This window comes from Diabrotica undecimpunctata, chromosome 3 (assembly GCF_040954645.1).
Source record: "Diabrotica undecimpunctata isolate CICGRU chromosome 3, icDiaUnde3, whole genome shotgun sequence".
In the NCBI taxonomy this organism is placed as follows: Eukaryota; Metazoa; Arthropoda; class Insecta; order Coleoptera; family Chrysomelidae; genus Diabrotica; species Diabrotica undecimpunctata.
The window spans coordinates 153,646,804-153,672,673 of NC_092805.1; the positions used below are offsets into that span (position 1 = coordinate 153,646,804).

At 32.7% G+C, this 25,870-nt stretch overlaps 2 protein-coding genes across 2 annotated transcripts; one reads left to right on the forward strand and one right to left on the reverse strand.

Annotated features, from left to right (window-relative positions):
• Nucleotides 1-6,436: 6,436 nt before the first annotated feature.
• Nucleotides 6,437-7,288, reverse strand: Tim8 (translocase of inner membrane 8). The gene is made up of 2 exons (XM_072527221.1): nt 7,066-7,288; nt 6,437-6,713 (listed from the first exon to the last, which is right to left on the reverse strand). The coding sequence occupies exons 1-2, from the start codon at nt 7,174-7,176 to the stop codon at nt 6,543-6,545; spliced, it is 282 nt and encodes a 93-aa protein (XP_072383322.1). The 5' UTR covers nt 7,177-7,288; the 3' UTR covers nt 6,437-6,542.
• A 274-nt stretch (nt 7,289-7,562) lies between these two features.
• Clc (clathrin light chain) lies at nt 7,563-22,374 on the forward strand. The gene is made up of 6 exons (XM_072527220.1): nt 7,563-7,781; nt 7,946-8,029; nt 9,061-9,105; nt 11,954-12,046; nt 13,943-14,054; nt 21,546-22,374. The coding sequence occupies exons 1-6, from the start codon at nt 7,643-7,645 to the stop codon at nt 21,727-21,729; spliced, it is 657 nt and encodes a 218-aa protein (XP_072383321.1). The 5' UTR covers nt 7,563-7,642; the 3' UTR covers nt 21,730-22,374.
• The last annotated feature ends 3,496 nt before the right edge of the window (nt 22,375-25,870 follow it).

Sequence of the window (25,870 nt, forward strand, 5' to 3'; positions counted from 1 at the left end):
TACTAAAAACAGATTTACTTTGAATGCTGATATAACTTTTTTCGGTTAAAGTTCGTTACACATTGCTCTAATTAGATAAAATCCAAAATGTTTCTATAATATGTCTACCGGTCAGTACTTGTATAGGAATAATGAAAATAATAAAAATAAGCAATAATGAAAAATCTGCTTTAAGTCTTCTTAGTTGCGCCTCTACTATCGTAAACCAATATAACTTAAATTCTGGATAATAAATTGCAGCCAAAACGGCATGATAATCTCGCAATATCAGGAATTTCACCAATCTTTTCTCGATACCTTCAATTGCATGAATTAATGTGGTCTTTCCATCACAAATGAATATCTTACTTAATATTTTAAATTATTTTTGGGTGAAATTATAATAGGCAAAAGACATTCCTCCTAAAATATACAGGGGCAACAGCTGTTCTTAGTGGTGGTCCAGATGGGTCTAGTGTGATTATCTTTAGTAAACCTTTAGGACATTGAAGTGGGTACAAATGTGCAGTGCATGATTTTCCGGAACCGAATCCTGCTTATTATGGGATTAGATTTTGTTCGATAGTGTTTTCGACGCATTTAATTATCATTCTTTCAAACAGCTTAAACAAGTGGCATAGTAACGAGATCGGTCTGTAACTGCTTCAGCAAGGTATCTCACTGATTCTCCGTAATTTGCAGTAAATACCGTATAATTTACAGTAAATACCGTATAATCTACGTAACGCTCCAGTCCAAGAACATTCGGTGGAGGGATAAAAAAATTGACTCCCAGAGGGAAGTGTCCTTGCGCCGATGCTATACAACATTTACACCAGCGACTAACTCAAAATCTAACAAGACAGTTCATTTACGCGGATGACGCAACTGTGGCAGCTTAGGGAAGTACCTTCAAAAAAGTCGAAGTAAAACTGACAGAGGTCCTAGAAGAAGCACTATACTATGACGAAAACCATCTGAAACCCAATCCTACAAAAACCCAGGTGTGTGCTTTCCACAGAAGCAATAAGCATGCCCGAAGGACACTGGAGGTGGAATGACGTGTTTCTAGCACCAGTGTGGAAAAACTCTGCTCACGCTAAAAACGTCAATGTTGCGTTAAATGAAACAGTTCGTATAATAGCCTGAAACTGACACCTATCGAAGAGGTTTACCCTATAGTTGGAATCGCTCCACCTGCTATCAGGTCACGACAGGTCACGTCAGAGATAGAACAAAAGAAGCAGGAGACGGATCGAAGGCACATCTTGTATGACCAACAAGTTCAGCCAAATAGATTAAGATCTCGGAAAAGCTTTCTGAAAAGATCACGATCCCTTCCCGAAGAGCCAAAGACGCACCGAATACACTCATGGCAAGCGTCAGCTACGCTATACATTTTGACCCCTCAGAGGAAATGGTCGCTGGACACAATTTGCCGTATACCGTATGCCGTATATATGGAAAGCGCTAAACAGACTAAGAACTGGCGTGTCACGTTGTGCTAGTAACCTGAAAAAATGGGGATACCAGGAGGACGATACCTGCGACTGTGACGCGGTTCAGAATAGTCACCATCTACTATCATGCACAGAGATGAGAGAGACCTGTACAGAAGAAGACCTATTTTTAGCGAATGACAGGGCCATCTATGTAGCTAACCATTGGAAATACAAAATTTAAAGCTGTTGGTTACAGTAAATAATTCGCTTTCCAGAAAGTCCAACATTTCAGCTAAAAGGTACTAGTATCTCAGTATTCTTAAAAGTAACGAAATTCACACTCACTAGCATTTTCACTATTCAACTTCGAAGTATCATTGCAGTGGCTTTTTTTAGTTTATACGCTTTCTGCTTCAATTATTTTTCCTTTTTTTTTCTTGTGGCTGTTCTGGTTTCACAGTGTTTACCTAGTTTCCATTGGATTTAAGATTTTCTTTGCAAATGGTTACGTCCTTGCCACTTAGTACATATATTGACACAAACAGGATTTCGGACTTTTGTAGAATGACGATATCCACATCTACCACACACCCGCGGAAGTCTTACTTCTCGTTGTTGGACTGCATTAACAAATGACTGACTTTGTAAAATTATGACAAATATTTGCTTATTTCTACAGTTCGACCTCTATGCAATTTTTCTTGCATAATCAAACTAAACGAATGAATTAATCAAATAATTATCACTAACGCCGAATTAGTGTTTAATTAAAATCTTTCAAAAGCTACGTTTGTCATTGGAGCTCAATAGTCTTCAAATTGCTTTTTCATGCACGTTTTTTCTTTATATGTCCAGACGAAAATATATTCAGTGTTATTGTCAATAAAGCATCAACGCTTCGTAGCTAGCAAATACGTATTATTTGAAGAATCGAATTCACGCGTCTTAAAAATAGACTTAATTGTCAATGAAAGATGCTGTAAGGTTGCAATGCCTCAAAGAGATATTTAAGTTAGCCGAAATGGTATTAAACCGTAATAAAATAATAAAAGAGTACTAAAAGTAAAAAAGATTAATAAAAATAAAATTTTTAGATAGATAGGTATATCAATTTTTCGTACACAAAAATATATTCTTATTAAAATTATTCTTCTTTTAAGGAAATTGACAGATTTAGTTACGTTCGATCTGGGTTTAAAAAATCCTAGAATCGCGTAAACCAGTGTACAAATTCGTATATTTGATCCGGATTGTTAGTGAATGATTATTAATTAATAATCGCTATTAATATTAATCGCCTACTAGGGTTGAAAGCAGAACTGCTCGTGTTACTTTTTGATTTCATGGTTAAATCGGGAGCGGTCATGAATCAATCAAACTTTTGGTTAAACTTACGCCAATTTTCTGAGATTTTACCATCCAATGCTAGAAGTTCGGCGAACTTATATATGGACTCCATTATGATGACCAAACTTATATTTTTACACTGAAACTAGATACAGTTCTAATTTGTATCCAAAAAATTAGAATTGGACTCACGCTGTAAGGATTTTTTAATTGACACTATGTGCTAGATTGTATGGTTCAATAAAACACTTCACTACTATCAAAAACAGCAATTTATAGAGGAATATACATTATTATACTATAATGAAAGTAACGCCCTTTTAACTGCTGTACATGTGTACATCACATGACTCATCCTGTCAAGTATCTGAACAATACCATGGTACAATGATGTGTATTCATTGTACCATGGAACAATACAATAAACTCCATTCGCTTAACTCGGGCATATTTTGACAGGTTCATTGTCGGAAACCTACAACACAACAATTCCTACTTCTCAGTATTAATAGCTAAAGTATCCTACCATTGCATACTACTTTGTTTAAAAAAAGAAGAATTATTCTAAATAGTGGAAGTGTATACAAAACCCATCAAATTTTGGGTAGTATATATTTAAAAAATATATTTTAGTTGTTATAATTTAACATAACTATTTATTATATGGTGCAGATAAATAAATATTGATTGTCGGTAATTCGCAAAGTTCTATTTTATTTACTATTTAGTTTGTTTACTATTAATATTGGCTATGAGTACGTGTGCTTGGTTGTATAGTAATTTCCAGCCACTTTTAGTCTGTCAAAAAGTAACTAACTTCGCAAAAAAATAATTACTAAATTCACTAGACAGTTCGGACTGGGAATAGCGAACCGAGTTTAACATCTATTTAGCAATGTGATAACGTTTGCCTATATTAAGGTTTCTTTTTCTTGTATAAATTTATAGTATAGTCCGTTCACTGAGCTTGGGAATATTTTGACAAATTTATTTTCGGAAACACAAACATTTCTACTTTCTACTACAACTTACTGTTGAATACTTCTTTAATATAAGAAAGAAAATAAACATTAATAATGGAAGTGTATATTCACTAATTTGATTAAAAACTTTCCATTTGAAAATAGCAAATAGTTATAAAGTTTTAAAAATAAATATTTAAACTCTTGTTTTGTTTTAATTGATAGAGTTTTATTATTTTGTTAATAAACTGCATAATATATGATTAATGTTTTACTTTCATCATTCTGGCTTTACAACCCTACGTGGGCCCTAGCCTCCTCAAGAATTTCTCTCCAGTCGTCACTATCTTGTTCTGGGTCTTCCTCTTCATCTCTAACCAATGGGTCTATCAAGGAGCGTTTTTCTAGCTGGGTCATTTTGTTCCATCCGCATTACATGTCCTATCCACCGTAGACGTCCTATTTTAATGTTTTACGATATCAGGTTCCTGGTATATTTAGTTCGAAGTTGTATCGTCTTCTCCACACTCCATTGTCATTCACTGCTCCATATATTCGCCTTAGTACTTTTCTTTCGAAACATCCTAACATGTTTTCATTACCTATTTTTTGTTATGAGTCCAGGTCTCTGAACCATATGTCGTAGGATTTGTGGTTGCGTACTTATTTTCATACACTTCGTTTTGTTGGTGTTTATTATTAAACCCATTTTTGTAGCTGATTATGTTAATGCTACATAGGCCTCAGATTGAATAGTTTACAGGAGAGAGGGTCTCCCTGGCGCAGCCCATTACTTGTTTTAAAAGGTTCACACAGTTCCCTCTAAATTCGTACTCACATTCAATTTTTTTCAAGAATTAGTTTTGTTAAATTTACCAACTGATTTAGTATTCCTACCTCTTTCATTGCTTTGAACATTTCTCTTCTATTCACAGAGTCGTAGGCTGCTTTGTAGTCTACAAATATGTGATGAGTATCAATGTCATATTTCAGTGTTTTTTCCAAAATTTGTTTCAGGGTTGCAATCTGATTAATTGTAGATTTACCACCTCCGAATCCAGCCTGGTATTCTCCTACTATCCTTTCTGCATATGGTGCCATAGTACTGTAGAAAATATTTTATATGCTGCATTTAGAAGCGTAATTCCTCTGTGGTTAGAACATTCAAAGATATCTCCTTTTTTGTGTATGGTGCAAAGTATTCCAATCATTGGGGAAGGATTTCTGTGTCCATATTTCTTTTATAAGCTGCTGTATCATGCTATACAGCATGATACTATGCCATAATGGTATCATGGCCACCTTCTTTATATAGTTCAGCTGGGAGATTATCTATTCCGGGTGATTTGTTTCTGGCCAGTTTGTTAAATATATCTTTAACTTCAAGAATCGTTGGTCGTTCCTCTTCCCTCTAGTCTGCTCCCCTTCCCTCATCTGTTTCGTCTTCCAGGTTTTCTTCTTCTTCCTCCATATTAAGTGACGGGTTACAGTATTCCACTCATCTACTCAATACATCTTTCCTTGTTGAACCCTTCCATTGTCTTGTGGTTGCCTTGAATTCTTTTCTGTTGATGTTAACTCTCTTATAAAATGCTCTGAATTCTTTCTCTCTGTTAAGGTTTTCTATATATTTAAGTTTCATATTTTTCTTTTGTGTATCCTCTTTTCTTCTCTTCTCTTTGTTTGGTGATACTCTACAATTGTTCTAAGTCATCGGGTAAGCATCTGTCTGTAGGCTCATTTTTTTCTTTTGTTGCATTCATCGTGAAACCAATGATTTTAACGGGCACAAATTTCTTTTACTATTTCCTCCTTCGCTGCTGCTTCAATGCCTTCCTTTATTCTGGTCCAGTAGGAGTCTATATCTGTCTGGCCTTCTTCATTTACATTTTGATTCCTTAGCTTGTTGGTGATGTTTTCTGAGTACCGTTCTGCAATTGTCGCATCTCTCAGCTTTTGCACTTTTCTGCATTTTATTAAGATGTGTATGTTCTTGTGTTCAAAATAGATCCTAGCGACTGTCATATTGAGTGCTGCTGCTAAGTTTATCAGTCGTAATCCACCAAATGTGATCAAGGTAGCAAAAAATGAATTAATAAATTTACTAGACAGTTCAGGACACAGAGTATATTGTATTATACATCAGGGAGTTTAATCGAATTCTTAAAATAGCCTGATATCCACCTAAAGGTGACTTCAATGTGTAAAGTCTCCTGAATGGTAACTTTGTTCTTGTATTGGCAATACTACATCAATATTTTCCCTGTTTTGAGGCTATGATCTTCAACTAAGATACTACCAATCCTCTAGTTTTTGCTTATTATAGTGATTTTTACTTTTAAAGTTTCTTATCTTTGAAATCATTTAAAATAATAAAAATAGCAGTCCTTTGATAATGGCTCAAATTAGATACTGAAGAATAAGGTAGCTGAGCCAAGTACAGAGAATGCATCACAACATGGGAGTCTGGAAGATCCCATTAAGAATAGAAATGAAGGGACTAAGAAGACACACACAGCTACTGGGAGCCGCTAGTGCTAATATTTAATACTCTCCATGTTCCACTATTGGTAACAGAAAAAGCTCACATCAAACATGAAAAATATAACAAACTAGTCTTCCTTGAGGCTAGAATGTGGTTCAACTACCCAGAAGTCACAAAAAGGGAACAGTGGAGCTCCTCTGGTTCTGATTAACAGAATAAAATTGTACTAAAAATTTATTATGTTTAATATTGGAAATATTTACATAGAATTAAACAATCACATTAACATTCAATATTCATACTACTTAAATTTAGAAAATGTATATACTACATTCCTCCACTTTTTTGCAATAGCTGTGCAAATCTGTTTGTGATCAACAAAGATACATCAATAAATCTGTCTACACAATTTGTCAGACATGTTTCTGTTTTACTATCTAATTTGTTTGAGGGTTTGTCCACACACTTTTCCCAGCAGAAATCGTTGAATTCATGTATCTGAAAAATACAAACTTTTATTAGAATAAACTAGAAAAGAATATAGTTTAATAGCAATACTTTGTACAAATAACAATAAATTTAGCTAAAACCTATTAAACTATTGTTTTTATATCGAAATTAAAGGAGTGCTTCTGTCATAAACAATTCTCAAATTATTGTTTACTCAATAGATGTAATACATTTTTCAAATCTTAGTAATCATTGATAAGAATCTTTAAATTAAAATATCAGCATTGAGGTTACTATTTGATGGGTCAAACCCTTGAGAAGGATACTTATTGTAAGTAACAATTTGTATTTCCAATATAAATTTCACATTAATATAGCACCGTGAATTAACCTCACTTACTTGAGCATTGAATTGTGCTTTCTGTTTTTCAACCATTAAAAACTCTTGAAGTTCCTTATCACCCCCTTTGGAGTCTAAACTACCAAAAGAGTCAAATGCATCTGAAGACATTTTTAAAAGTTTAATGATCTAAATAAATTCCTACTTTTATAACCTGTATTAAATACCTGGACTTCGTTCGTGAAGAATGTAATGTGAAATTGTAATTGTAATGTGATTGTGATCGTGCGTGATTTGATGTGAATGACATTTACCGCTTTAGTTGCGTTACCGTTTATGTCTTACTGGTTATATCTGAATTATTTAATTATGATATTCAAACAAATATAATTTATAACTTTTCTATTATATTTTGATGATATGTTTATTTTAAGTAGTCTACTCCTAATTTACCGATCATACGGATATAAATTATAAATAATACGCGAGTCTGTTTTTTATTAATGCTTGTATTCATTGACAGACCTGACATAAAAATATTTGATGTCACTGTCATTGTCATTAGTGTCAGAATTTTGCTTTGCTGTCAGTAGGAAAACACCAGCTTTTCTTATCCTTAATATTAACAAAGTCAAGAATGTCTGGATTTGGAGACAATTTTGGAGTTGCCGATGAAGACCCAGCGGCAGAATTCTTGGCACGCGAACAAGACGAACTAGCAGGTCTTGAAGATGAAGTGAAACCGGCCGCAATTATTGCTCCAGTTCTTAATGGTGGTAAGTTGAAAAAGGGGCGTTTTACTCATCTTTACTTCTTCATTTTGATATCATTTGCATGATGTTTCCATTCACTATATTCTTTGATTGCACCTCTAAAGAGTGCATGTCATTATTATATGCTTTAGATGTATTTTTTTTATTTTATATTGCTTTATCTGTAGATGATCCAACAAATTCCGCAAGCAGTTTTGAAATGGTAGAAAACAATGGCCCAGATGGTTTTTTGGAAGAACCAAAGTTTAATGGTATGTCGATTGCTTAATTTATGCTTTCTTGCTTTACTGTTCATCTTTATTGCATTAGGAACAATAAACATTCACATACAGCACAATATTCAGAACAGTAATATTGCTTGTGTTTAATTAGGCTAAATGGACAAAAACAGTTGTTTTTGAACCATATAAAACACTGTTTATTTTTAGTTTTCTTATTAAGTAGTCCTAGATATCTAAGTAATAATTTTTAAATAACAGATCATACACAGAAACTATTTTAGTTTTTTATGCTGGCATTACATTTTGGTCAGTATTTTTAGATTACTTTTCTGAATCAGATTAAGCTATGCAGTAATCCTATTGATTCACTGAATATGTATATGTAAAAAAGAACAATATTTTAAAATCAGTTTCTATAAAAAAAAATTAAAGGTGGAAAACTATTCCTCTTCCAAGCATGCCCAATCTATTTCTTAAGGTGTATTTTCTGTTAGAAACATTGGAGATAACTAATGATTCCATTTTTTGTCATAAATATTGATATTTCATTGAAGCGTGCACAACTAAGGTTCATATTCTAGATGCTGTATATTCTAATATGCTATGGCATATTGCAAGCTATGACAGTTGGTTTCAGTTATTTAGGATTGTCAGGTTATTCATCAATTTTATTTTTTTATCACAATATATTTCATGGCTAATAGAGTGACATTATTATTGTAGTTACGGGTAAACTTTTAATTTTACTTCCACCTAGCCCATAATTAGATATTCCTGTTCCAAATTGTGAAAACACTTTATAAGTTTTCTCTGATTTAGCCACTTCTCCACAACAATGGAATTGCCTAAATATAATTTTTTGGACTTTTTCAGATTAATTTACAAAAATGATTGTTACAAATGCCATAAGTTGTAAATTAGATAGATGTATTATATTTTAATAAAAAAATGACAATAATGACCTAGATTTGGGCATCATACATTTTTAATACCCCAAATACATACCCATAACACAGAAATGTAATATGTTAAAACAGCATGTTTTTTCTTTTCCTCAACAGATATCCCAGCAGATTTTGATCCAGATAAAGAATACAGGGAGAGAGGTAAGATATGTTTTTAATAAGTTTTTTAAAATTTGGCTCTACATAAATTTCAATTTCAATGCAGGTAAACATTTTGTAATATATTTTATGGTTTTGCCAGAGATAACCTGACTTGAGAGGTATAAAATGGATGTATTTATAAAAAAGAAAAATACTGAATGTCTGTGGTCCAGTTTATAGGAAAGCCACTTCACATTTTATGTATCTATCCTTAGCATATCAGCCCCATTTGCAAGCAGTGATTAAGCATTTACCTTAAATGCTTATAGAAAACATAAAAAGAGGAAAATAACTATTTAAAAGCAGCACAGAATACAAATAAAGAATGGACAAAAAACTAAAATAATTATGCTGTAGTTAAACTATATGTTACACAATATGAGCTTGTTTTAGAATTTTACCAAAAGCACAATATTTTGTGAAGAAAATTGCTTACATAATTTAGACTACTCTAGAAAATCAGTCACTTTACAGATCCTGTTTGGAAGCTATATTAACATCCCATCCATATACATGTTCTTTATCCATTCTTCTTCATTTGTCTACTCAATGTTACTTTTATTTGATGTCCATTCTGAACTTAAACATTAATTGGATATACCATCAACTTAAAGTTCGTGTTTAAAAGCTTCCTAGGATGCATTCAAAAAATGATAGACTTTAAACTAATACAATTTTATATATCTGGATCTTAATATTGTTCTGAATCTGGATCTTGTTGATGGATTTAGTTGTTGATCCTTTTTTTTATAATAAATTAACGGTGCAAATGGTTGTGGTGGTCATAGCTTAGTTGCTAGGTACTCACTTACCAGAGGAACAGGGTTTGATGCCAGCTGACACCAAAAATTGTTCAAATGAGGACACGTAAAGCACTTATAATCAGCTACATAAGTAGTCTATTTTAGTTTAGTTAACACTAAAACCTGGGACTGGGATTTTTGTGATTATGATCTCCTCTCTTTAGTATTTTAGTTCAAACTTGATTGAGGTTAGCTTTCATGTCTACTTGGTGGAGAAATATTTTTTACAAATTGCATTTCATTTAATACGAAATTTAATTGTGGAAAATTTTACTAGTATTCAGTTCTGTCATAGATATGACACTTTCGGAGATATTCAGGATAAAAGGTTTTCAACATAATCAGATTCTAGTAAACAACATGTGGTTGAGATTTCTATAAATATCTAAGGTCCGATTCACTACAATCAACTGTTTTTGTATAGATGTCGACTGGACTAAACTGTGACTGCATAATAACGGGTATCATCAAAACTCTGGCAGAGAGGACAAAGAGAATTTGTGAACCACAGCATCTTCAATGTGAACTTCTTCATATTGAAAAAGTGCTCAATAATGGTTATTCCAGAAGAGAAATACATAAAGTAATTAACAATGTTTCCAGAAGAAAGGACGAAGAAACAGCATGTATAGGCAAAGCGTTCTTGCCCTATATATCGGAGGTAACAGAATTGGGTGAATAATTAAAAAAGCCAATGTAAAGGCCATTTTTAAGCCAACAAAGAAAATCAAGGACTGTTTAAGATCGGTGAAGGACAAACGCAACCCGTTAGCAACGGCCGGAGTATACTGAATACCATGCACATGTGGAATGGTATATGTGGGAACCACAAAAAGACACACAACACACAAACACAAGGATAAACGAACATAAAAGCCATTGTCGTTTAGAACATATCGACAAATCTGCCGTTGCCGAACACGCTTTGGGAAGCGGAGAACATCGGATTATGTTTGAAGAAATGCAGATGCTGGATAAAACATCACAGTACTACCCACGGTTATATCGGGAAGCGGTGGAAATATATAAGCATCCAAATAATTTTAATCGGATAGAAGGAGGACTAAGAATTAACAAAACATCCATACCGATATTAAAATCCACAAACACCCTTCCCGCAAATTACGAAACGCCCCCTCACGCCGAAACCAATGGAGGGGAGGCGAGTAGAAAATATAAATATGACCTCCGTAATGCCAACCCCTAGTGTTGGAGAAAAGTCGAGAACTAATCTCAGAAGACAACAGCCTAACAGCCCGAACAAACAGTTTAACAAGTTATACATTGTTTTATGAAGATCTAAAAACCGGAACAATAACTAAATTCTTTGAGACAATATTACAGCATTGTAAACTTGGATACGGCTAAAAAATAATAATTGAAATTCAGGAAATGAAATATTGACATTAAGTTAGTGCCCTCGTAGAAGTCAAAGCTGCTTCGATCTGAGTGACTCCAGAGAAGTCAACAAATATGGTTGATATCATATCTAATTATAGATTTGTTATTTAGTATCTTAAACGTACATTGTTCCTTTTTAGAGCATTCATATACCTGCGAATTGAACAGATTTGGGCGTTACGTCAAAGAGAATCGCTCATTATTCTTTAGATTGAAATAACCAAATGTTTGGATGATGATTGGGTTAGGTCAATATTTACATTATTACAAAAGTTTAAAAATATTTACTTTTTTTACTTTCCGATTTTGAAGAATTTAGTGTTTAATAAAAGTGTAAAACATTCATACTCACATGTTGGGAAAACCGTAGCTAAGTTTTTACTTCGTGGATCCAAAACAGATCATTTGTTATATCGTTTAAAAATAAATGTAACTTCTTAATATTTTGAACACTCAATTCCGTTCAGATGTTTTGGACATATTTTACTTCATACTTGCCTTGGAGATGAATCAGTAATGTTGTATATTTAGCATTTGAAACCTTCCTTGTAGTTTATTTTTCTATAGGTAGTGTTCATGCAGTTTATATTTTAAAATGCCTTTTGGCTTAAAATGGCTTTATCATAATCGTAATTGATTTTTAGTGTCCCCACTTACAATAAGGCAAGAAGATAGAGTAGAACCAGAAAAGATCAGGCTATGGAGGGAAGAGCAAATCAAGAGGCTGGAGGAAAAAGGTAATGTTTTTTATATTTTGTGTCTTTAGAGCCATACACTAAGATTTAAGATCTAAAGGGGGCTACGTAAATATTATTTTAGAAATATATTAAACTTATATGGAACTTTGCAACATCTAATGACTGCTCTGCGTATATAGAGATTGGGAGATGTTTTTGTTTTTTTTTATTTTCCCATTAGCTGTTTTTTGTATTTCTACATTTTTTTTTTGTAGTTCCTGTTTTGTTTAGCCGTTGTTCTTCAAGGCGTTCTTTCACATCGTTTGGATATTTTGTAATTCCTTTGTTTTCTTTACCAATTCTATTATTTTCTTGTACAAGTTCTATCAGTCCAATTCTGAGTTTCCCCATTTCTTCTCTTATTGTTTTTGTTCCTCTTTTATTTCTCTTACACCTGTTTTTAATGATTAGAAATCTCTTGTTAAATTTTTCATTGTATTTAATGTCTATCTATTATGTACTTGTTGATCTATTATATACTTGCTCTTCTTTCTATCTATTTCTTTTCCCATTTTCGAATCCATTTTAGTCATACTATTATTATTCGCGATAAAATTACTCTGTCCATTCAAGACCTTGTCTAGTATAAGGAGATAAGAACCCTCAATAGACGTGTGGCATGCAGGCCAGTTTCATGTTATCTATTCCTTAAAGTTTGGTCACATTCAGTTCTGTTGTGGCTATTTTCTAAGGCTCCCTAGAGTTCACGTTCAGTTATATGTACATTTTGAGCTAATCTTACTACATACCGATCCTGTAGAGGAGTAGTTTCACGTTGACAACCCCCATGTCTTCCAGCGACATTACCAAATGTTCATATCGACGCCACAATCCCGAAATCACGCTCTGAGACATAGCAAAATGACATACAACATCAGATTGTGAAAGACCAGCTTGAATCATATTCACAGCACTTGCCATTTTTGAACATGTGTTAAATGCTGACGCTCTATGAGTATATTTGCGTTTAATACTTTTGTTTTAGTAAAAGTTAAAAGCAATTACATACTCTCTTTAAAATTTGAAGCACTATTTTTTTACAATTCGAAGCAGTTTCTTGAATGTTTATAAGTCATAATCGGTTTTTGCTTTTTATCAGTCAGTTTTTATATTAACAGTAAACAAATCTAAATGCAGTTTGATCAGTCCTGCTTCTCTTCTTTGAATGTTCACAACTTATCATTTTTTCTAGGAGGAGGTAGTTAATCTTCAGCCCAACCCCCGATTTTTTGGAGGGGGTTGGGCTGAAGGGGGGTGAGAGTCGGAATTAAATAGAAAAAACTGAATGCAGCGTATTTTGCGCACCATTATCATATCAATAAGAATACGAATCCTCCTGAGTAAAACACACGCGTGCAGTCCTCAACGTCGATGCTGGTGAATGGAAAATGTTAGAGGCGTTCGGATGGGTAGGATGAAGGTATATCAGTCAATACCCAAAGATATATAAAACCGGGGAGCGGCCTATCAATATTCGGCAAGGTGAGGTGTAGCGGGAAAAGATGCTGGGCACTGATCAGTACTCACTTCCTGTTTTTCTTGTAATATTCTTCTTCCATTGTGAAGAATTAGCTTTTCTCCAACGAGAATTTTATTTTGATAAGGAAACGTCTTTTTCTTTTTTATGGTGCCTGATGTTGGACACTAACTGGATCAAATTAAACCAATCGTAGGTTATGCAACTAGAATATTCTTTTTATTTCTGGACCTCTTTCATATGTATGCTAACATAACAAAATAAACTTAAAATATTTCTTTTCTAATACATGAACGAGCAAACCATTAAAGATCTGATGCATGGTACATCAAAAAGTGATAACCACTTTTTCAAATAGTCAGCAATTACTTGCGATTTACTTAGAACAATTAAGCCAAATTAAGTTGCATTTTTTTTAGATCTAGAAGAAGAGAAAAAGAAGCAAGAATTGCGGGAAATAGCAAAGAAAGAATTAGAAGATTGGTACAAGAATCACGAAGAAGCTATAGCCAAGACGAAAGCTGCTAATAGGTAATGGATGAGTATTTTAAGGCTTTTTCTGTACATATGCTTGATAAATTATTGAAGAGATAATATATCTAAAACGTATTAGCTATATGCTATAACGATACATCTGACGCCATTTTTTTTGTTACTGCTCTACTTTCGGTTTCACCGAAATACCCGTAACTTTTTTTTTATTTAAGGGGGTATATGTTCACGCCGCAGTTAAAATGAGTGGCATTCAAATAAACTAACGTTTAACAATTTTTTGAATAGATGGCAGCACGTGCATCATATTTTAATATTTTGATTTTCTCGAAATTTAATTCTCTGAACAGCGACATTGTTGCCAACGAGACCAAGTACTGGAACTTAAAATATAATATAAGATCGGTAGACTCGGTATAGTTCGCTCTCAGTCGGCAGTCTTCTTCAATGTAATTAGAAATTAGCTATTATTTGAAGTTTCACTAATTCTAATTTTTGGATTGGATTATTCGATATAGTTTTTTAATTTTTGTATCGTGTTGTGTTGTTGTTCATTTACCTTTGAAGTTAAATTGCTGTTTTGATTTTGTTGTGTTGTTTTTTTAGTCTTATAAACATTTTAAATAGTGCATATCAGTCTTGTTTCCTAATTAAATTAAAAAATTAAATTTCAAGTACAAAAAATTACTTATAATAAAAATATACACCCGTAAACCTCATAATTTATTAACCGAGCAGCGGACGCTAAGGGCTGATCAGTTCTTTGTAATTTTACATTTTTCTTGGCAACAAGGCTATTGAATTTATATTTATTTTCAGCCGGTAAACGAAAACCTTCCGTTCCTAAATCAATTTTTTGTTCATTTTGAACTTCACTTTGTAAAAAGCTCATTAGCCCACTTATTTCTAAAGTTGTAACTTCTGCAGTTTTTCCCATATTTTCCATGGACACGAAAACATAAGATGCCATATGCCATAGTCGAATCATATCTTCTGGCAAACATGGCTCAATAAGAGGATACAATATCGCCGCAAACTTGTCAGCAGTTTTGTCTAAGGTCTCACGTGAACGAAGTTGACTATCAATCATATCATAAAGAGCAGAAATATTCCAAGGACTACTAGAAACTCGACTTAAAATTAACTTTAAGAGCTCTCTAATGTAAACGTCAATCTGGAGATCCTCTCTGCCAAACCTAGACTGCAGTCTCTGAATAATTTTTGAACTCGATTGGAGGTAATTTAAATTTGCGCTTACCTTTACACTTGATGACTTTGAACTTACTGAACCTGTTCTGTCATCATATTTATACTTAAGTTTAAAGTACCTTGCACCATATTTATCCTTTGCCTCCATCTCACTGATTAACTCTTCTTCGGAAGCTTCTTTGAATATCCTTTTAAGTACCGCACTCTCCACTTCACAAAATTCATTGTATTCTTTACTTGTAAGAGTTCCCAGGTTCCCACTGTACGCTAATTTTCTGCCAGGGTCGCGTGTCTACCGGTTCAGCTAGCAAACTGTCCAAAACAATTGCAATTTTCGTAAATGCACTACGAACTACGGTTCTGCGTTTTTGCAGAAATAATACGTTCTTCGTTTTCTGGGTTCGAAATAATAAAAAATTAAATTTTAAGTACAAAAACTTACTTTTGTATTAAATTATACAAGTGTGGTTTTATTTTTATACAGTTTGCTTTGGTGGTAGGTACAAATTCGACTAACTGTATGTAATCTATCTAATTCTAATATTATTAATATGAAAGATGATACTACATTCCCAGACGAAAAAGTCGTAAAATTTAATTGCCTTACACTTATTCCAGCACTCAGCTGGATGTGCTGATTAGGAGATTTTTTAAGTAAACATATTACATATACGTACATACACTACATCTACACAAAACATTCATTCATTTGAAAATATTTTTTTACTCACATTTCAGGCGACAATTCTGAATTATTAACCTGCCCAAAAATATTTATTCCAAACTGATAAAGAAATTTGCAATTGTTTGAAAAACAGGTAAATAATGATCAAAAAAGAGATTATGGTAATTGGACTATTTATGTATAAAAACAGTGTTTATAAGAAATCTAACATATGTTAGTCAGTTGAAAAACAGAGTCACTACAATAACAATTTTTTCATGTCAACAGGGGAAGTGTTTTCCTCAGAAAATTTCAGATTTTCATCTTGTTTCTGATTATGACTCAAGTAAAAAATCAATAATCTTTTTCAATTACGGAAATAATTAATCGACAAAATTTAATAAAACTGGAATTGTTTTTATGTTTATGTATTATGTAAAAACCAGTATAATCCCGCAGTAAACTTTACTGACCATAGTTTGACTTTCAACCACGATTATATAACGTCAGGGTGCCAAGGAAAAAAAATGGTATACATATATATATATATATATATATATATATATATATATATATATATATATATATATTTAAGACATTGTGACTTTATACAATCATGATTGAACATTGAAAGTCGAACGAAACGAGGCCAAAATATTAACTGGGAGGGGCACTTTGCTAAACAAAACCACGTGATTCGTATTACCATGGTTACTGCATAACCCATAGACAATAATTGGTTATGCCATTGGACAACACAAAACTAGTTTTCAATGTTTTGCAGATTTTTCTTAAATTCGGCAAACGCGCATCTGTCGCCATTTAATACATCACTGCTGCATCACAGTTAATTTAAAAATTACGGCAGTATGGATAACGAAAATTTGCTTAAAATCATCGAGTTAGAAGCTATGAGCATATTAACGTGTGTATTAAAAACGGCGTAGGTAGGCGAGCCTAACGGTGATACCAATATGGCGGTGGGATCATGGCCGGACTCAATAATATTAAAACTACTATAAAAATATGACTAGTTATTCAGAAGATTTAATCATAATCTACAAAGTGCAATACATTTTTAATAAACTATGATTTATTTATCCCGCGATAAACACTAAAAACACGATATATTATACATAAAGATAAATTAATACAGTCAAATACTATTAATTTATTCTCTGAAGTACGGGCCATTACTTTGTTTACATATTTGTATACTAACCTGTAGAACGTTATTCCTGAAGATTTTTTATTAACATTGCTTCTGCCACTGCAACTACGTTGAGAACAAGAAACCATTATTATGCACTATCACAATATATTATTACAGTTTCTATAAAACTAAAAATATTCGAAAAACAACAAACGTAAAAAAACATACGATCTGTCAAAAGTGTCAAAACAATATGGCCGAAGTGAGGTCGTTTTTAGTCACGTGATGCCCTCTCCATAGATTCTAACTCGATGCTTAAAATAGAGGTTTTTGGATAGTTAATCATTTAACGTAGTTATTTTGTACCTAAGTTCAAAAATTATTTCACAATACCAATTTTTAGGCACGTTACCACGTAAGTTATGACATGGATTCATTTAAGTACAGTTATGAAAAAATTACTGCTTTCTTTGGAAATTTTAACCAGATATCATTAAAATAGAAGGTGTACAGTTTACGTACATAATCATAAGTTGAAGATTTGTTTTGAAATAGTGACGATTTACTGTACCTAAAAAGTATATAAATTTTAACATTGTGACATACCACTTTAAGTGGTACACCCTGTAGATTTTTGTAGATTAAAAAAAACCTTCATTGACTATCAACACATAACCTAATATTTATAAAACAATATACATTCCAAAATTGACTTATCTGAAAAGTGGTAATGTTTCGCTCTTCGAAATTCCGCGGCAAAAAATAGGACATCTAATCGATTTAAAATAAAATATGCTATAACACAAACGATGACAAACACGACCTTTGACGTATAAACAAAACAATCTTTTGGTTATGTGCCAACTTCGTAAAAAATGGTGAATGTTTCGACATTTTTCACATTTGGTTCCAGTGAAGATAGTCTCAAATGAGTTTGACAGAACGAAATATTGGTGTTTGACAATGTTGAAATTTACATTATAAATGAAACATGTGCAATCAAAAGCAATAAGATATTTAAACAATAATACTTTAGAATTACCAAAAAAGAAAAAGTAAATAGTTTTAAAACAGTTTTAAAAGTAGATAGTAAAATGTCAGTATAAATAATAAAGTTAAAAAGACATCTGTTGCAATCTGGCAACTGGTGGTTTGATGGTTCTGACTCTTTTGCCAAATCTATCCGCTAACCTATCAAAGGGCAATTGCCAAAAAAATTTCTAATAATTAATTGCAATTAATATCAAAAGAAACAAATATTAATTCATTAGTGTTTTGTACGTTATAAAATAGCAGAATTCATAAAATAATATAATAAAAATGTACGTTTTAAAAGCTTTCTCTCTTTGTATTTGAAGCATATAACATATACATTATAAGGAGATGGCAACACAGCCCACGCAATATTTCGTTTTGTGAATTAATTGACAGCTCACTTGAGTCTATCTTCACTGGGACCAAATGTGAAAAATGTCCCAACTTCGTATCAAAACATTAAACAACAGCAAAGGGAATAATATTTGTAACACTATATACACCATTGACTGGGTCCATATATTTTACGTTATTGGTACAAACCTATAACAAATCAGTATATTACAAAGAGAGTATGGAGTACACTTTATAATGAAACCGAGTTAAGAACCGATAGTATAAGCTGCCAATTATATTTTTTAAGAATATGGGCATAATCTCTCAGGTTTTAAATATTGTCTAGATTAAAATGTTTTGTGATTATTGATCGATTTTGCAGATTGCTGAAGATATAAAAATCTTTTCAATAATTTATTCTGTATATAATGTACATATCAAACTGTATATTAACGTTTTATTTTTAACATTTCATTGCTTTCTTAAAGAGATGCTGCCAGGTAACTACACATTTTCGATGTTTTTTAGAATTTGTAGAAGCTGTAGATGAAGATATTGAAATTGCATGAATGCTTGTGATGTTGCTTGTACCCTTGTATCTGTAAGACTGCAACTGTTTTAGATGATTACACCTGTAAAATATCTTATTCACTTAATTTATAATTGCACATTAGTTGTTAAAGTTGCGTGTTGTGGACATTTCGGAATTTTCCAGTGTGGTTGTCATTAATTTCCAACCTTTCTGTAAAATAAACTAATCTTACAAACAATTTAGAAAAAGTAAGTTTGAGTTTAGGGCCTGCGTAGCGCAAGCGGTAGGATGCTTGCCTTGCATTACCGCCGGCAAGAATAACTAGACATTTTCAAAAATGTCTATAGGCCCCAGGTTGACTCAGCCTGAATAAAAATGAGCACCTTGGGTAAAACCAGGGCTAATAATAGGCGGTTGAAGCGTAGCACTGGCCATGTTACCTTCCTTGTATACCGTAGGCCCTAGATATAGCAGACTACCCTGCTATACTCCCAAAGCCGCGACAGCGGTATAAAACGGGAGACTAGTATTATTAAGTTTGAGTTTAAGTACCTTGTCCTCCAAGAACATCGGCGATCAGTCGCATGATCTTTACTTTGTTCGCAGCAGATCTAATTAGTGTCGTGGTGCTGACGCCATACCACGTTTCTTGGGTTTTTTTTATGACGTTCTTCGTCGTCCAGAACGACGTTTTCCTTCAATTTAACTCTGAATAATTACATGTAGTAATGCATGTTGACGATTTCTCATCACATGAGAAAAGTACTTCAATTTTCTCCTTTTTACGGTATTTAGAATCTTTCTTTGTTAAGGCTCTGTAAATCTGCTTCATTCGTCACACTGTCCATCCACGATATCTTAATATTCGGTGGTATGCCCTTATTTCGAAAGCCTTAATTCTCTTATACATTGTTTTAGTGAGGGTACATGCTTTCATTCCATATAGAATGCAGAATGCTGAAGACATATTAAAGTAATAATCGCATTCTTAACTTTTTTTTTTAAGTATTTTGGATAAATGTGAGTTATCTCATATTTCTTGAATGTAAATTATAAAACAGATATATATCAAATAATAATGAATAAACATATTTATTTGCAAATTTACAAAAAAAAACAGAAACTACACTTCTTCCTTTTTAGTCTACGTAAACAAATAAATAAATATACAGTTAAAAACTATCATCCTGACTGTTTGTATTACAGGAACACATAATTGTAATAAGTAAATGTTTTTGCAAGTCAAGGATTTGAATTTAACGCATTTCTTGGATGCCGTTTTCCTTTTTCTTCCCGCGTTATAAGAACAACAAACTCCACGTTTTGGAAGACGAACTGTTTCCTTGTGTTCATTTACAGTTTATCCATATCTGACTTTTAAAAATGCTCCTACGTTTAAGGGTAAATTGGTTAACTGAGCCCTTGAAACAAGGTGCTTTTTCATTAGTCTCAGTGACAAATTTTTCAAAAAAAATCTTCGAATCTTTTGGACAATTATCGGGACACGAAAATCTATATAAAACTTGGGCATTTATTCTACTTATGTTCAATATACTGTAAAATATAGCACAAGGCTCATCTCCTGAAGATGCGAGAAGCTGAATATGTTGCACACATTTGGTCCACCGTATCAACACCCCCCTTAGTTGCATTATAGTCCATTAATTACTTGTGGTTGTTAAGTGTCTGGATGAATTTCGTCGTTTTCGTTTAAAGTTGAAAGCAGGATTACATCTTTTTTTTTTGCGAGGCACAGAAGACACGAGCTATGTTGGAATCCAAAAAGACAATTTTTAGTAACTTTTTCCTTGTTAGGTAAATTCTGCGGGAATTTCTGCCTTATTTATTTTTCAGAGATTCAAGTGAAATGCTAGTATAGTAGTTCGATTGGTTCTAGTATTTCGATTGCTATTTTCTATCGAAGAAACAAGTCTCTTTACAATGTCAGTTGGTGAGTTGGATGTAACGTACGGACCATCGGGCTGTTTGTCGCAATAACATCACATAAAGCATACATTTTGATGCCGTATTTTGCTGGTTTGCTTGGTATGTATTACACCTAACTGCAACTACCTCGAAAGGGTGAAGCATTTCGTCTATTTTAACGTATGCACCAAGTTTGAAGGATGTTTGAATATTGGTCACAAATGCATAAAAAAAGTCACTGATTGCAGACAATTTGTCAATTTTGCGACGCTTAAATCTGGTTGTGTGATGATCAAATCTCAAGCAGTTTGTTATCTGAATTTGACAATCCGTTTAAAGAAGTAAATATCACATTCCTTTCACGCATATATTAGATAAATATATGCATAACTTGTTTTGTATTGCCTATCTGTTTTATTAAATTTTATTTAAATTTTTCAAAAGGATTTTCATTTTCATTGAACTATTTCTTTATTTTGGTTATTTATTACTTATAATATAAGTTTAAAATGTATAGGAGTTAAAAAATCCCCAAAACCTGCTTTTCAAATATATTCTGTTTGCCAATCACATTTTCCACCTGCTACTTGTATTCTTTATTTCTTACATGTTACTTTAATATAACTTTTGTTTCTGGTACATACTGTTGTCTAAAAATATTTTCTTTTTATCTAGGAACGCTGAAAAACAGTTCGTAGCCGAAGATGACGAGCTAGAACCGGGAACCGAATGGGAAAGAATAGCAAAATTGTGTGATTTCAATCCTAAAGCAAAACAAGGCAGCAAAGACGTTTCTCGAATGCGTTCCATCGTTCTGCAAATGAAACAAAACCCAGTTCCAATCAAGAACAAGGCTTAATGTGTAAATGAATAAATGTTTATTTGTACTATGTTTCAAAAATTTGGCAGCTTGGCTGATATTTTTGAAATTTAGGTGTAAACATTGCTGGACATTCTGCAATTTTGTATGTACTAATAGAAATGTTATGATTGGATTAACATAATTGTAAGGAAGTAATTTATGTATATCTTGAAAATAATGTTACATAAGTAGTATTCAGTTTATTTAAGGCTACAAAGGAAAAATGACCTTATATATTAATTTTTTAGTCTCCTTAGCCTTAAGCATATGTAAAAAATGTGGTAAATATTCCTAGATAGATAATTCAAATATATATTTAGATTTTTTGAGCTATTTGAGATCACAAATATTGTTTTCCAGTAAAAATAGTCTATGGTTCTGTTGCTTTTTTGCATAAAGACATGACAAATAGAAAATGTTTTAGTCTGTCTCATATTTAATGACAGTTTGTTACTTATTACATTGTTTTGTTTTTTTTTTCATTGTTTAAGGTGCAAAATAACAGTGTTCCATAATAACTTTGTTAGTCATGTCATAATACAAACATTTTTACTGGATGGTTTATAAAACTACCACAGTAAAGGTAAATTTCATTTTTTGATTTTTTTGTCACCAAAAATATATAATAGTAACATCATAAAATTGCTGGTTTTATTTATTTATTTTTAATAGGCTGGTAATAGTTGGTATACTCCGGAGGAGACGTTAACTCAGATGATAACACTAAAAAGCTAACAGTGGATGTTACAAACATAAAAGAGACAGCAACACATCAAAAACTAAACAAGTTAATACAAAAATAAAAATGAAGTAAAGGAAGAAAAAGAAAAATGTCGATGAAAAGTGGTCTCGCATAAAAAAACATTATTTGAAACATGTGAAGAAATGCTTCAATCAGAAAAGTTGTACAGATAACAGAAGACTACTTCCAGAAATTTTAACACTAATGCAAGAGGGAAGAATGTTAAGGGGAGGAATGAACTAAGTTACAAAGAACTACATAGAAAAATAAGATTGATGATAAAGGAGGCTAAAGAAAAATTGTTAACGGATCAATTAAACAGAAAAACCAAAAATTACAAGAATAGTAAAGAGAAACAAAGCTTATTTTTCACTCGCCCATGTGTTCTGCTCCAAAAACTCGTAAATTCTATCTTTATCTATTTATACCTTGTTCGCTGCAAGTTTTACACCAATTTGTCATAACTTTTACCTCTCGTTTTGTTACTAGGTAATTTTTTGTAACATGTTTAGTTTCAGAATTATTAATTTTTAAACGATTTTAATTTAACGAGTTCTAAACCAAATTCGTAGACACAGTCGTACTCTATAATATTGTTAGGTTTTTTCTGTTGATTTCAGAATTAAGTGAACCAAACGTGGTTTAACTGACTTTATTTTAACTTATTCAACTACAGATTCGCTAAATGCTAATCGCATAAAAGCTGATTAATCAAAGGACGCCGCGCGGTTTATATAATACGAACATATGTTCTAGAAATAGCCAGTGCGGCACGGAGCCTGGATCAATGCTATAACATGAGATTCCAGAAAGTTACCGATAAAGAGCTTCTCGAACTACTCTATGACAGGGTCGTAATTAGAAGTCACATAACAATGTATAAATATTTTTGTTGGCCATCTTATAGTTTTTCTTTGACACGGGTAATAAGCAAGCATCTGGTCTTGTCGGCCAATACAGACATATTTTTATTATCTCGATAGGCACCGGTTTCATTACATGCTGACCCATTCTGTTTTTATATAGTAAACGTCTCTATTTTCCTCCAATTTGCCATAATACCCCTTTTGGGCAACGGACAATTGTTGCAATCCGAATTGTTGTTACGGTCAATCCGAAGAGTTTCAAAGAAATCAACGCTGTTAACCAAACAATATATAATAAAAGAACCCAAATCATATTTAAGTGTGATATCGAAATTATCCGGGAATTACCACGCTTTACGATTCGCGATTCTATAAAATAGCGGAAATACCGAAATCTGGGAGTTAATAACTGGACAAATTGGGGTTAAATGCCCAATTTGTTGATGAATAGATTGGTTTCAATGAACTTTGTGGACTGTAATTATTCACCAACGCTTTTGTTCAATATCACACCCCATAAAAAGGTGGTAAAAAGTTTATCATCTAATCCTTTAAATAAGATTAAGTACAGGTTTAATTATCCCAAAACAACAAACATAAAAAATTAAAAATATTAAACTAAAAAAGAAAACATATCTATTAAATTTAGGAATATTACTAAGATAAATTAAAGTCTATTGATTATTAGATAAATTGAGAGATGTAAAACTCTTTTAAAATGTTTATTAAAAAGTTCTGTTATATCTACCAGTCTGTACTTACTATTGTACACCACGATGGCTGGAGATCACTGGCTTTTCCTCGAACTCGGAGCAAATCTGTTGTGGTCTTGAAATTTTGAGCCACGGCTCACTAGCCTACTACACAAATCAGCAATCTCCTTAGCACTTTTACAATTTAGCGGTGTAATCACTAAAGAAATAGACCCCGATGATCTATGCTAAATTATACGCTTAGGTGACAATTTTCCTAGCTTACTCTTATATAAATTAAATGGAGTTAAGGTACAATTATTTTTACTTTAATCAAATGAAAGGCAGATATCGAGCGCAGTTTTTTATTAAATCTTGCCAAAGTACTTTCGCTCTCAGAGCATCTTCAGGGGCATTTCGTCAATATTATAGGCTATCCAGCACTTTTATAAATAACTAAATAATACATTTACATAACGCTAGACAAAGGACAAACAGTTTAAATTTGAAGAAACTACATAGTGAGTGACAGCAGGAGAGAGGATCTCTACGACAAAATAATAAGCATTCGCAAAATTTTATGTACTGTTACTAATATTTACCTTTATTACAAAGCCAAAATATATAGACACACTAATGGAACAAAAAGTCTTAAAACCTAAGAACAAAATTCGAGAATTGATACCTCTAGTCACTTGCCATTAAAAGATAAAGGGCCCCGTTGTAGCGCCAGTGGAATAAGCCAAGGTAATAATCAATAAAAGTCTGAACGCGTCGTCGGCTTCTAGCTAAAGTCATGTCGTGACACACCAGCGCATCATCAGCATTGAACGAGTTAAAATAGATATTAGTTTATCGTGTTTTAACTATCAAATGCCTTCTAGTAACCAACAAAATATGTGTATATATCACAGTTGACATCTCTGCCGAGCTGGAACAGAACTTATATAGCAAAAAAGTTTACCCCTGGCTTGCCCCTAAAACACCACCTTGTAGGGGGAAAATATAGATTTACCAAGAATCTGTATGCTGTTGAACGACTTTCAAAAGTAAGTGTGTAAATATTTTTATAGACTATTTTTGTTAGGAGTATGGTCGATTAAGGACACAATTATATAATCCATTTTAAGACTTAATTCTCAATTAGTTTAAGAATCAGGCATTATTTTTTTAAGGATATTAACATCCGTATAATTGATTTTATGATTGAATTTATTTCAATTATTAAGAAGCTACGCATTTTTGAGAATTTTTATTAGAGAATATTATTACTCCAGTCGTCAGAGATTTGACCTCTAAAAATCATACGAACAAGCTAAATTTTACCGAGATGTAAATTTTGGGACCCCCAAAAAAGTTTACCACTCCTACCCCGGCTTGTCCCTAAAACGTCCCCTCGTAGGGGGAAAACGGAAAATATCGATTTACCAAGAATCTGTATGCCGTAGAAAAAAATTTAAGTTTTTAAACCAGCACTTTTTGTGTAGAATGAACCGTTCTCTCAGAAATAACGCTTGAAGCGACCGTCGATTTTGAATATCAGTTCCACGCGCCAATCAATGTTAAATAAAATGTTTATCAACTCAATGGTAAAAATTCCATTTCTTTTTATCAGAGTGTTGTTCTATCGACAAAAATCAAAATGCGTTTTAAAGGTACAGCTTTGGTATACAATTTTTGTGTTTTGCCCCAAATGGTAAGCATGTCAATTTTAATAGTTTTGCTTATGTAATTATTTGATATGTTTTATGACCCACGCCAATGACGCTCCCGAGAGTGGATCACCACCTGATCTTTGCCTCTTTGACCATATTGAGCTTTTTCCATTACAAGTTGTT